General features: G+C 54.5%; 1 protein-coding gene across 1 annotated transcript in view; it reads left to right on the top strand.

Moving 5' to 3' along the window:
* The window catches only part of CAND2 (cullin associated and neddylation dissociated 2 (putative)), a 29,816-nt gene that overhangs the window by 2,724 nt on the left and 14,019 nt on the right, over nucleotides 1-13,073 (top strand). Inside the window, exons 2-8 of the mRNA XM_043887001.1 lie at nucleotides 2,511-2,654; nucleotides 5,643-5,797; nucleotides 6,495-6,618; nucleotides 8,106-8,371; nucleotides 9,823-9,928; nucleotides 10,109-10,251; nucleotides 12,428-12,720. Of these exons, the coding sequence (XP_043742936.1) occupies nucleotides 2,511-2,654; nucleotides 5,643-5,797; nucleotides 6,495-6,618; nucleotides 8,106-8,371; nucleotides 9,823-9,928; nucleotides 10,109-10,251; nucleotides 12,428-12,720 (1,231 nt within the window). The remainder of the gene's footprint in view (nucleotides 1-2,510; nucleotides 2,655-5,642; nucleotides 5,798-6,494; nucleotides 6,619-8,105; nucleotides 8,372-9,822; nucleotides 9,929-10,108; nucleotides 10,252-12,427; nucleotides 12,721-13,073) is intronic.

Here is a 13,073-nt window from a genome sequence, read left to right as displayed (position 1 = left end):
GGACCACCAGGGAAGTCCCCACTACATCATTTCTTGAAAACACACAGTAGTATTGGTTGAGGAGCCAGGAGAGCTGAGTGGCGGGCTGATTCTTTTCCCAACTTGCTGGATGACAGTGGGCGGTTCTTGCAACCTCTCTGAGCCTACTTTCCTCACCTGCCTCATGTTAAGAGCTGGTTGTCCCATTAAAACCTCCCAAGGATGTTATGAAATGGGGCAAAGAAAATTCCCATTTTTGTAAATGGAAAAATTGAGGCTGAGGAGCCGTTGCTCAAGGTCACCCAGGTGATAAATGACATGACCAGTGTATTTACTTAAAGCCAAACTTCAGTGCCCAGGCTCCTATCTACCAAGTTATACCCTTTCCTCTTTACCCGTCTTACCACCACCATACACATATACACATATATTAATATATCTCTGAGAGCTGAGTATTTGCAGGAACTTGGCAGTGTCTGAAATGCTGGAGCATGTTTCAGACGAATGGGTTTCAGTGTTTGGATTTCCACACAGTTCTTTGGCTCTGAGCTCTGTTAGGGGCTGACTCTAACCCTCCTTCCCCTCCTGTCCTCACCCTGCCTCCTCAGGGCCTCTTTGGGCCAGTTGTGTGCTGGGCCTGGAGACTCAGAGAGGAACTGACAGGCCTCTGTGGGTTCATGTTAAATGGAGGAGACACTGGTGACCAAGCTTGCAGTGCAGTGTGAGAGGTGCTATAATGAAGGGGTGCAGGGTTTCTGAGAGGTTCCTGTCCAGGGAGACCAAGTGTGCTTAGAGACTGTGGGTGGAGGATAGGGCAGGATGGTGAGAGGCGTCTTCCTAAGACTGGGACATTTGAGTTGGGCCCTTGGCAGATGAATAGGAGTTCGGTAGGTGGAAAAGAAAGAAAGGGGCAGGAGGCCCATCTTGGGCAAAGGAGCACATCCCTTGGGTTGCCAGGCTGAGCTGGGTCTCCACGAATTGCAGCAGAAACTCAGCTGCAGGGTCCTGCCTGCCTTCTCTGAACATTCCTTCAGCTGGACAGACTTAGGAGTGCATGTGGCTACCCTCGGCCTTGTCGCTGTTGTTGTTTAGTCGTGTCCAACTCTGGCGACCCGATGGACTGTAGCCCACCAGCCTCCTCTGTTCATGGGATTTCCCAGGCGAGAATACTGGAGTGAGTTGCCATTTCTTCCTCCAGGGGATCTTCCCAACCCAGGGCTCCAACCTGCATCTCCTGCATTGGCAGGCAGATTCTTGACCACTGAGCCACCTGGGGAGTCCATACCCTCGGCCTTGTCCTGGCTCAGATCCAAACCTCTTCCTTCATCTGACCTTGGCTGCTGCTTCTGCAGCAGGCAGGCCCAGAGGTGGGCATCGTCAACCCTGCCACCCTCTCCTTGCCTCCAGCCCAACCTCTTTCCTTCTGTCAGCAGCTTGAGGCTTATCCCAGCTGTGGGATAAACACCTGTGACACTGACAAGCACCTTCCTGCCTGAGGGGCCCTGGGGCCCACTGGGACATCCAGCAGTAGGTCTGAGCCTGCAAAGATGAGGCTGGAATCCTACTGTGACCACTTTTGCCCTAGGAGGCTTGGCTTGGTGGGTTGTGAGGTGCAGGGCTGGAGGAGGTTCTTGGTTGACTTACTCAAGCTAGAAAACCAGGCTGGTATGAGGTGGCCTGGTGGGGGATCAAAAGCCTAACTCTTTTTCTGGGGCCGCCCACTCTGTGATCTGGACTTCACAGCATCTCACCTTGCTGCTATCAAGTGCCTGCAAGAGCCAGTGAGCAGGTGCAGTGGGCCTGGGGAGATCCTGCAGGCCTGGAGAGTGTGTGTCCACCTCCAGAGGGCAGCTGTCACTGCCGCGAGCCAGTTACTGTCACCGGAAGCTATTGTTCAGTCGCTCAGCTGTATCCTACTCTTTGCCACCATATGCAGCACGTCACTATCTCCTGGAGTTTGCTCAAACTCATGTCCGTTGAGTCGGTGATGCCATCCAACCGTTTCGTCCTCTGTCGTCCCCTTCTCCTCCTGCCTTCAATCTTTCCCAGCATCAGAGTCTTTTCTGGTGAGTCAGATTCTTCACATCAGGTGGTCAGAGTACTGGAGCTTCAGCCTCAGCATCAGTCCTTCCAATGAATATTCAGGGTTGATTTCCTTTAGGATGGACTGGTTTGATCTCCTTGCTGTCCAAGGGACTCCTAAGAGTCTGCTCCAGCACCATAGTTCGAAAGCATCAATTTTTTGGTGCTCAGCTTTCTTTATGGTCCAACTCTCACATCCGTACATGACTACTGGAAAAACCATAGACTGTAGACGCAGCTGTATTCAAACAAGAGAATCTGGAAGTCAGTACATTTTCACACACAGGACTCCTTGTGATGGCCTAGCAGTGCCCACAGCCCAGATAATCCACCTGCTCTTGAGTTCTCCTTTGTATCAACGTGTGCTCCTGGAGGAACTGTAAGGGTACTGCCCAAGTCACCAGGGCCCAGAGCCTGCTCGGCAATGCCCCTCCACCCTCCCTGCCCAGGTTCATGGCCACCAGTGACCTGATGTCGGAGCTTCAGAAGGACTCCATCCAGTTGGACGAGGACAGTGAGCGCAAGGTGGTGAAGATGCTGCTCCGGCTCCTGGAGGACAAGAACGGGGAGGTGCAGAACCTGGCGGTCAAGTGGTGAGTGTCGGCCCCACTGGGAGCCGGAGGGCCCCTGCCCGTTTGGGGGTCCAACCACTGGGGAAAGACTGGCTGAGAAGTTCTTGGAGCGCCTCCCTGGGTCGGGAAGATCCCCTGGAGAAGGGCATGGCAACCCACTCCAGTATTCTTGCCTGGGAAATCCCATGGACAGAGGAGCCTGGTGGGCTACAGTCTGTGGGGTTGCAAAGAGTTGGACACGACCGAGCGACTCCTTAGAGAGCCAGTGGAGTGGGACAGTGCCTTGGTCTGGGTTCCCCCGGAAGTACAGGGTACAGTTACACCTTGCGGCAGAGATTCACATGTAAGTTTATTAGGGGAGAGATCCCAGGAAGCTGGTGGGGCAATGGGGAAGGAAGAAAAGCAATAAAGCATGACTTCTCAAGCAGCTTACCGCTGTGGGCAAGTGGCGCTTAACCCTGGGGGTGTCCCTGGAACACAGTGTAGGACATGACCTTCAAGGTGGTCCCACCTGCCAGCTTTCCTTGGTTGAGGGCTGTTCCTGGGGTAGGCAGGGGGTTATGCATTCCTTGACATCTCCGGGTAGAGAAAACCCTCAGACACAGTTGTAGATGCTGGCAGCTGGAAAGTCAGGCTGGCACGTACAGAAATGGTGGGGGTGAAAGAACACGGGGGTCTTTGCCACTGGCATCATGAGGTGTGATCCTGAGACCTTCGCCGGTTGCCCCCAGAGTTGAAAAAGCAAGATGGGTTATGTGAATTTCAACTTGACCCCAAGAGCGGGGGAATTTAGTAAAGAGTCTCACGGGGGAACAAGACGTGCTCAGGCTTGTGGTCTGGTCGTCCCTCTGACAGTGGAATTGAGATCAGGTAGACTGGTTTCCTACTAGCAAAAGCAGTAACCCCTCTTTATAACACAAAATCTGAAATACTCTTTTCTTACCATGAAATGAAATTCATGCATACTAGCACCTGCCTCTACCCATGATTACAAAACACTTTATATGATGCCCTAAACCGGCACATAAAGGAAAAAGAGGAACGCAGTTGCTAGTAAGATAGTGTGTGTTTCAGTGCGTAAATGCTCAGGCACATCAACATGTAATAAAGTTATGGGGAGCCTGCACCAGAGTGTAGGCTTGCTGTCAGCGCTGAGGCAGCAAGCAGGTAGAGACAGGTACGGATGCTGGGGACTCAAATACCAGCACAGTGACATTGCTTTTAGGAGATTTCTGAAATGGTGACCATTTCCCAGTAAAGTTTCCCAGAACAACAAACTTCAGTCTTCCTTCAAGTTACTTGATAACTGCATTTTTTGGAAATTTTAGAGTATATTAAAATGGTACAGAAAAGTATTTTTGTGTTTATATGTAAAACGAAATTACATATAATTTAGGACTCAGATAATTATAGAAAGACTTTTTACCTGTGTGACTGCCCAGTGGGATGTTAGAAGCTCCAGCAGGACAAGAAACATGGTTTTGCAATATTGTCTTTCTGTCACACCCGGCCTCCCCTCTCTCCCGTCAATAAAAGCCAGAAGTGCCATCTCATTAGCTGTGATGAGCATAACTAATAGAAGGCCTGCCAGTGAATTTCCAAAACACCCCTCAGAGCAGTTTTACCCCTACTGGGAACCAGTGCTACAGGAGGTTGAGTGGGAGGACCCGTGATTTCTTAGATGGAGAAAGAAGAGTTTTGCAAACTCGTGTGCACTGCAGACACGTGAGCCCCTTGTTTAAACTGTGTGCTCCCCACCCAGGGATTCTAATTCAGGAGGGGGTCGGGCCAGGCAGGTGAGGCTGTGCACCCAAGAATCTGGATTCTAATCTACACCATCGTCTGGGAACCACTCTTAGGTCAGAGGTCCTCAGCCTTGACTGCCTGTTAGAATCACCTGGGAAATTAAAAAAAAAACAAACAACTCCCCAGTGTCCAGGCCACACCTGACACCATTTAACTCACACTCTGGGGCTGGTACGCGGGTAACAGTTTCTTAAAAGGCCCCAGGTGATGGCAGTGCAGACTTAAGGCTGAGAAACAGTGTGTCTCGTGCGGTTTTTATTTTTTTAATTTAAAAATAATTTTATTTTTATTTTTGGCTGTGCTGGGTCTCTGCTGCTGGGGACGGGCTTTCTCTAACTGCAGAGAGCGGGGGCTACTCTCCCGTTGCGGTGGCCTCTCTTATTGTGGAGCACGGGCTCTGGGGGATGCCGGCTCGGTAGTTGCAGCTCCCAGGCTCCAGAGCACAGGTTCAGTGGTTGCGGTGCTGGGGCTTCCTTGCTTCAAGGCGTGTGGGATCTTCCCGGATCAGGGATCGAAGCCGTGTTCCCTGCGTTTACAGGCGGGTTCTTTACCCCTGAGCCGCCAGGGAAGCCCTCTGTGGTTCTTCAGCTTTAATGTGCTTTCCGGTCACCTGGCAGTTTTGTTGAAGCACAGATTCTAGTCTAGGAACTCTCAGATGGGACCTAAGCTCTGCATCTTTGCGTCTCCTGATAGAGCTGATGAGGTTGATCTGTGACCACACTGGGAGAAGCAAGCCTCTAAGGCAGAAGTTCTCAAAGTGTGGTCCCTGCACCATCTACCTCAAACTTGCTAGAAATGTCCATTTTCAGGCCCCTACCTAGACCCCTTAAGTCTGAAAATCTGGGGTGGGGTGAAAATCTGGGGTTCAATCTGTGTCTGAACGAGTCCTCTAGATGATTCTGATACACGTGGAAGTTTGAGAACCCTGCTCCAGGGCATTCCTTGGTTTCCAGCTGAGGTTCTGGGTTCGATGTTTTAGCCATGTGCTGAGATGCAAAATTCAGGAGGAGATGCAGTTTTGGGAGGTGTCAGGCAGGAGGTCAGCACAGCCAGAGGGTACCTCTCTTTCTGGCAAAATAGGGAGTCCCTTGTTGATCTGAGTCTTTTCCTCAGCACATGTGGCCCCACAGCCTTGAGGGGACCTGAGGGGTACCCCAGCTCGGGCTGAGCCTGGGCTCTTACACTCCCTCCCTCCCTGCTCAGCCTGGGTCCTCTGGTGGGCAAAGTGAAGGAGTACCAGGTGGAGACCATCGTGGACGCCCTCTGTGCCAACATGCGGTCAGACAAGGAGCAGCTCCGAGACATCGCTGGCATCGGCCTCAAGACCGTCCTGTCGGAGCTCCCCGCTGCAGCCACAGGTACCCAGGTCCCAGGGACCAGGTGCTTCTGTTACTTGTCCTAGTTTATGATTGAAGAAGCAGAGGCTCAGAGAGGTGAAGGGGCTTACCCCGGTTCAGCCTGGTAAGTAGCAGGGAATTCAGACTCACGTCTGCTTAACTTCATGGCTGTGTTTCAGAGATGCTCTTAGACGCTGCAGTTAACACAGTCTAACTAATGGCAGCTTGAAGACATGGGGAGTTGCTTTTCTCACTTAACTCAGGAGGGATCAGCCACTCCATTTTTGCAGTGATTTACCGAGAAGCTCAGTTAGGACAGGGCGAAAGTCTCTACCCACGTCTCTTGCCCTTAATAAGAAAAGCACGTGTTTCCCCAGAAGACACTGACCTGTATCTTACTGGCCAGAACGTGGTCACCTGGCCCCTCCAGGCTGCCAGGGAGTCTGGGAAAGACTCCTCATTGGAAGGCAGAGGGCAGAGGGGTCAGATGTGAGGTGGGCCAGCCAGCAGGTCTGCCCTCGGTTCCTCAGCTCCCCAGCTGTCTCCTTTAGTTTGGCCGGACCCTGGGTCACACCTTGGACCCTGAAAGTCCTGGCTTCTTTGATCAGCACCCTTTGGGGGGTAGGGGATGTGGCTTCAGGGATGCAACCAGAGCAAAGGTCAGCCACAGGTGGAGGCGATCCTGCGCCTCACCGCGCCCACCTTGCGCTCTGTGCAGGCTCCAGCCTGGCCTCCAACGTGTGCCGGAAGATCACCAGCCAGCTCACCAGTGCAATCGCCCAGCAGGAGGATGTGGCCGTGCAGCTGGAAGCCCTGGACATCCTTTCTGACATGCTGAGCAGGTGCGGGAGGCCACCCTGAACAACGAGGATGACAGGGAGGGGTGGCAAGGGGACAGGGAGGGACTCAGCTTCACAGAGTGGGCACTTACTGTACCGCAGGCCCTGTGCTCAGGGCCCTTTAATCGCCCCAGCAGTGTCCAGGAGAACTTGACTGTCACCAAGTTCTCCTCACTACAGTCTGTACATGAGGAACCTAATAGCTGGGCCAGTGTTTTCAATTGCACTGCACATTTCTAAAGTGTTCATTCAGCCTCTCAAGATTTGAACACCTACTAGACCAGTGCTGGGAGGATGGAGTTGGCTGGGTCTTGGCCGCCTCGACTGAGTTAGTGAGTGAGTGAGGGAGTGAGTGAGTGAGTGAGTGAAAGTCGCTCATTCGTGTCTGACTCTTTGTGACCCAATGGACTATACAGTCCGTGGAATTCTCCAGACCAGAATACTGGAGTGGGTAGCCTTTCCCTTCTCCAGGGGACCTTCCCGACCCAGGAATCGAACCAGGGTCTCTTGCATTGCAGGCGGATTCTTTACCAGCTAAGCCACAAGGGAAGCCACCTCTAGGGAAAAGCTCAAAGATACGTAAATCTGTGAGTGCAGTAAGAGCAACAGCATGGCTAAGAGCAGGGCCAGTAGGAGCTCGGATAAGGAGACCCTCCCCCGGCTGAGGAAGGGGGAACCTTCCCAAAGCGAGTCCAGTCAGCTGACTTTTCAAGGATGGGCAGGACTTGGCCAGGCATGGGTGGGCATAGGGGGACCCTGGATGGGAAGGACCCTCGGCTCAGAGGACAGAGGCCATCGAAGACATGGGGTCTCTGGGGGTTGTGGGGTGTCATGTGGGGTGATAGCTTTTCTGGTAGGTGAATACATGAAACCCAGGAAAGAGGTCTGTGCTGGACAGAGAGAGATGGGAGGGTGAGGTCAATGTGTAGGTGTGGAGTGAGAGGAAAGGTTTCAGGACACGTATGGGATGGGAAGGGCACAGGCCTGGCTTGAAGGAGGGATGGGAGCTGCCAGGGTGGGAACGGGCTGCGTTTATGTGTGCAGAAACCATTCTCTGCTGTTCCCTCTTGCCTTGAGCCGGGAGCTCAGCTCATCCCAGGGGCACTGGGAAGCCACTGCAGGAATTAGGCAGAGCTACACTGGAGATCGGTCTGCCCTCAGTGAGTGTGAGTGAGTGAGGATGAGCATTGAGGCAAGGCCCAGACTCGGGGGAAGTCAGGAAAGCTCAGTGGAGTCCCCCAGGCCCCAGTACATCTGGCTTCCTCCCCAGGTGGGCAGAGTGGGCTTGAGGAAGGTCCTTCCCCTCTCTGCTTCCTCTCCCGTGATAATAAGTAATCACTTCACACAGTTGCAGGGAACCTTCCTGTCTACCTAGAACCACTGGGTTGTCCTAATGGGGAGGAGGCCAGGAGCCCATGGGGAGAGGGGAGGTGCCCGGCCCAGGCTGTCCGCCGGGTGGGCCCCGCCCGACGCCCCCTCCGACTCCCCAGGCTGGGCGCTCCGCTGGGCGCCTTCCACGCCAGCCTCCTGCACTGTCTGCTGCCGCAGCTGAGCAGTCCACGCCTGGCCGTGCGCAAGCGGGCCGTTGGGGCGCTCGGCCACCTGGCGGCCGCCTGCAGCACCGACCTCTTCGTGGAGCTCGCCGACCACCTGCTGGACCGGCTGCCCGGCCCACGCGCGCCAGCCAGCCCCGCGGCGATCCGCACCCTCATCCAGTGTCTGGGCAGCATTGGCCGCCAGGCAGGCCACCGCCTGGGTAAGGGGGCGGGGCCCCACGGCGAGGGGGCGGGGCCCACGGCGAGGGGCGGGGCGGAGGACGGGTTGCTGGAGAGGGGCGGGGCCTGGGCTAGGGGGCTGGGCGAGGGACCGGGGTGCTGGGATGGGGTGGGGCCTGGGCTAAGGGGCGAGGCTTGGTTGCCCTACCTCCTTGGTTAGGGGTTGTGGTTGGGTGGGGAGGTGCGGAGGAGAGGGGCGGGGCTGGGGTGGGGCTGGAGCACCTGGAAGAGAAAGGGTGGTCTCAAGAGGCAGCCTGGTGGGCCCCGAGCTTGACCTGCTTCTGAGCCCAACCCAGAGGCTCGCGCAGGTAACTGTAAGTCATGCCCCCAGACTTAAGTAAAATATGTTCTGTCGTCCTATTTTGACAACTGTACCTTAATAACAACCTAGGTGATTAACAAGGTTTTAATTTTCAAAAAATTTTTATTGAGGGGTGACGTGTGTACAACACACCACACTAGTTAAAATGTGCACTTCGGTGTGTTTTGACCTTTCCATATACCAGTGAAACTGCCACCGCAATCAAGATGCAGAACATTTCCATCACCCCTAGAAGTTTCCTTGTGTCTCTTTGCAGCCCATCCTTCCCAGGCCACACCATAGGGAACCATTGATCTCCTTTCTGTCACCAGAGGTTAGTTTTTTAGAGATGGAATTCAGCGATCAGGTTTGAGTTTATTCTCAAACTCCTTGGAGTTAGTCTAGGCTAGAACAAGGCAGTGTAAGTAGAGTGGCCACAGTCTGCCCTCCCACCCCTCTGGCTCTCTCACTGCAAGGGCCCTTACAAGCACACATGGAGAGCCCAGCCTCCAGTCCAAATCTGTCGACATCTCCCCAACGGCAGCCACCCCTTGGCCACCCTCAGAAGCATGGGCCTGGAAAAGAGACCTGCACAAGACCAGACACAGGTTCAGGGTTGACTGGGCAGGAAAGTAGGGAAGGGTGTAGCTGGAGAAGGGCTTAGCTGGAGATCCTTCTGAAGCCCAGGGACCAGGCAGGGGGCCCCTCTAGCCTGGTCTATAAGGGCAGTACCTGTCTCCTCACTTTCCTCACCCAGGGCTACAGCCTAGCACAGGAAATAATCAACATGAATAATAGTTTTGACAACAGCTGCCACTTATCGAGCGCCTGTTCTGTGCCAGGCACATCTTTATCTGCATTTTATTGATAATCTTGACAAACTCTCTGCCTGGTGGGTGTTGTTATCCCTACTGTGAAGATGAGTGATCTGAGGTTAAACAAGGGTTGTGTTTAACAAGGTCCCATAGCTTAGATGGGGCTGAATCGGGGCTGCAACCCACTTCTGCTGAAGCCTCTGAGGTACAGTTTGCAGTGGCCAAGGCGGCAGGGACAGGCACAGGCTGATTGCTGTGGCTGGGGGAGCCCAGGAGATGGGCTGGCCTTGCCTCAGTGACCCATCTGGTCCCGCAGGGGCCCACCTGGACCGCCTGGTGCCCCTGGTGGAGGAGTTCTGCAACCTGGATGATGACGAACTTCGGGAGTCCTGCCTCCAGGCCTTTGAGGCCTTCCTGAGGAAGTAGGTGCAGCAGGGGTCCTAGAAATGGGGGCCCTGGGGTTTCTTTGAGAAGTTGGTAGGGATGGAGTGGGCACAAGATGCTGGCCTCAAAGCAGTCAGATCTTGGGGCTTACCCCTGGGCTTTATCCCCCCAGCCTGTCATGCCTGGGTCCAGCAGAGCCTCCCCCACCCCACCCACAGGTGCCCCAAGGAAATGGGCCCTCACGTGCCCAACGTGACCAGCCTCTGCCTTCAGTATGTAAAGCATGACCCCAACTATAACTACGACAGTGACGAGGATGAGGAGCAGATGGAGACCGAGGACAGCGAGTTCAGCGAGCAAGGTGGGCAGCCAGCTTGTCCTTGGGCTGGTGGGTGGGAACAGATTCAGCCTCCCCATGAGTCCCCCAGCCGAAGTCAGGGGCAGCATTTGGTGCCCCCATCCTGATCCCACCTCTTCCTGGGGCTCCAGTCCCACCCTTGGAAATCTAGATCCTCTGTCATCCCCACAATCTCTGACTGCACAGATCACGAGCGAGTCGTGATAGCTGTTGTTTATTGAGCATCTCCTGATGTCCAAAGTGCCCTCTTGTTTCATGTTCCTTACGATGAACCTGGAAAACCTGATATTTATTATCATGCCCATATTTCTGACAAGAAAACTGAGACTTAGAGATTTGCCTGAGATCACACAGCGAGGAAGTGGCATAGCTGGGACTTGGAGCCATGTCTGCCAGACTCCCCCATCTCATGCTGCCATCTCTGTACCTTTTTTTAAAAAAATTTATTTGGCTACATCGTCTTAGTTGCCACACGTGGGATCTTTTCTGTGTCATGCGGGGTCTTTCATTGCAGTGTGCAGGCTCCAGAGCATGTGGACTCAGTTGCAGTACTTGGGCTTAGTTGCCCCAAGTCATATGGGATCTAAGTTCCCTGACCAAGGATCGAACCTGCATCCCCTGCATTGCTAGGTGGATTCTTAGCCACCGGACCCCCAGGGAAGTCCCTCTGTACCCTTTGAGTTATGGCGTCCAAGAGCCATTGCTTTATCCCAGCCATGTGAAGCTCTGATGATGGATTGATTGGCACTAACAGGGAGAGATGCCTGGGTGGGAAATGGACTCAATAGCTTCTTTGCTTCTGTGCCTGTGGTCCTGTCTGTCACTCTGGGGGATGCCCCTGGACCCTGGAGGCACTGATGGAAGTGAGAGACTTATGTCCTGGTGGGGTACTCGGAGCGAGATGCAGTGGTAGGAGATGAGATTGGACAGGCATGTAGGGGCCTCAAGTCGCAGGCCAAGGAGATTGGACATTTTCTTGTTAGTATCTAGGAGCTCTGGGTGTTTCTTCATGGGTGACAAGGGGTGAGGGGTGGAGATAACAAACAAGGGGCCGTCAGGGGGACCATCTGCTGAGCTGACAAGGCACATCTGGGGGACCATCCCCCTGGCCCACCATGCAGTGCTCTGAGTCTGAGTTCTCTACAGAGCAGAGTGAGTAGGCACACGCTGGTCTTTGAGCCTGTGGCTGCGGGTGTCCCTAGGTAGGACCGTCCTCCTCTGAGCCTCATATATGTCTCCCCCGTGTGTATGGGTGGGCCTTACTCAGCTCTGCTGCTTCTAGCTGTGTGTCCTCAGGAAAATCTCTCACCCTCTCTGAGCCTTACTCGTATCTACAGAAGAGCCTCAAGACACCTTCATTCCTGAGGGGTGGTGAAGACTTGAGTTCCGGCCTCTGAGCAGAGCTTGGAGAGCGAAGAGCCACACAAACACAGCTTCTCCCATTGGTAGTCCTGCTTGGAAGCCAGAGTCAGGACCCTACCCAGGGCAGGGGAACTGTTGCCTCCCTTCTGAAAGCCGAGTAAATAAAACATCATACAGCCAGTCCTAAAGCCAAAGGACAGGTCTTGTGCCCCAAATGGATTTCCTAAATCCTCACTTGGGAGTCAGTTTTTCCTGGATGCAGTCACAACAGTCAAGGGTCTGAAGGCAGATGGGGGGACCCTGGTTTACCTCCAGCTAGTTCCCTGTCTGGCGCCATCCCCAGCACACAGCAGGTCCTCATTAACCTGGAGAAGGAAATGGCCACCCACTCCAGTATTCTTGCCTGAAAATCCCCATGGACAGAGGAGCCTGGCGGTCACAGAGAGTCCATGGGGTCACAGAGAGTTGGACACAACTTAGCGACTAAGCAGCAACTTCTTAATAGTTACAAGTAGTGACCATGGAGGCTTCCCTGGTGGCTCAGATGGTAAAGAATCTGGCTGCAATGCCAGGTTCAATCCCTGGGTCAGGAAGATCCCCTGGAGAAGGGAATGGCAACCCACTCCAGTATCCTTGCCTGGAGAATCCCATGGACGGAGGAGCCTGGCGGGCTACATGGAAAGGGGAAGCCCCACCCGAGCCCTCCTCACTGCCCCCTCACTTCTCACCCCTCTGTCCTGGAAGACCAGCTGGGTGGGGCTGGCGGCTCCCCGCCTTGGTGCACAGGCCTCCACGGGTGTCCTGATTCCTGCCCTAGAGAGTGAGGAGGAATACAGCGATGACGACGACATGAGCTGGAAGGTGCGCCGGGCAGCGGCCAAGTGCCTGGCAGCCCTGATTGACTCTCGGCCCGACCTGCTGCCTGACTTCCACTGCGCCCTGGCGCCCGCGCTCATCCACCGCTTCAAGGAGCGCGAGGAGAACGTCAAGGCCGACGTGTTTGGGGCTTACATCGTGCTTCTGCGGCAGACGCGGCCCCCAAAGGGGTGGCTGGAGGTCATGGAGGAGCCCACCCAGACCAGCAGCAACCTCCAGATGCTGCGAGGACAGGTGTGCCTGCCTGCCCCTCCCCCTCACCCCCCACCTCACAGCCCTCCCTCCGCCCATTGCCCCCCACCTCTTCACTCGCTGAAGTGTGTGTATTGAGCACCTGCTGTGTGCCTGGCCTTTTGTATGAAGTGCCTGGACCGCACAGTCTCGGGCAGATAGCCAGTAGCACAAGTAGGATTCCAGGCCGCAGAAAGGGGGTTCAGTTTTATTCTAAGAGGGTAGAAGCCACAGGAGGGGGAATATGGTATCCCATTCATATTTGAAAAGGTTCACTCTGGCTGCCGTGTGGGAAATGGATTGTGATGGGCTGGAGGCCACTGCAGCCATGTAGGTGAAAGGCAGGAGGTTGGACT

Source organism: Cervus elaphus, chromosome 24 (assembly GCF_910594005.1).
Source record: "Cervus elaphus chromosome 24, mCerEla1.1, whole genome shotgun sequence".
Lineage (NCBI taxonomy): Eukaryota > Metazoa > Chordata > Mammalia > Artiodactyla > Cervidae > Cervus > Cervus elaphus.
This window is presented reverse-complemented; position numbering and strand designations above follow the sequence as displayed.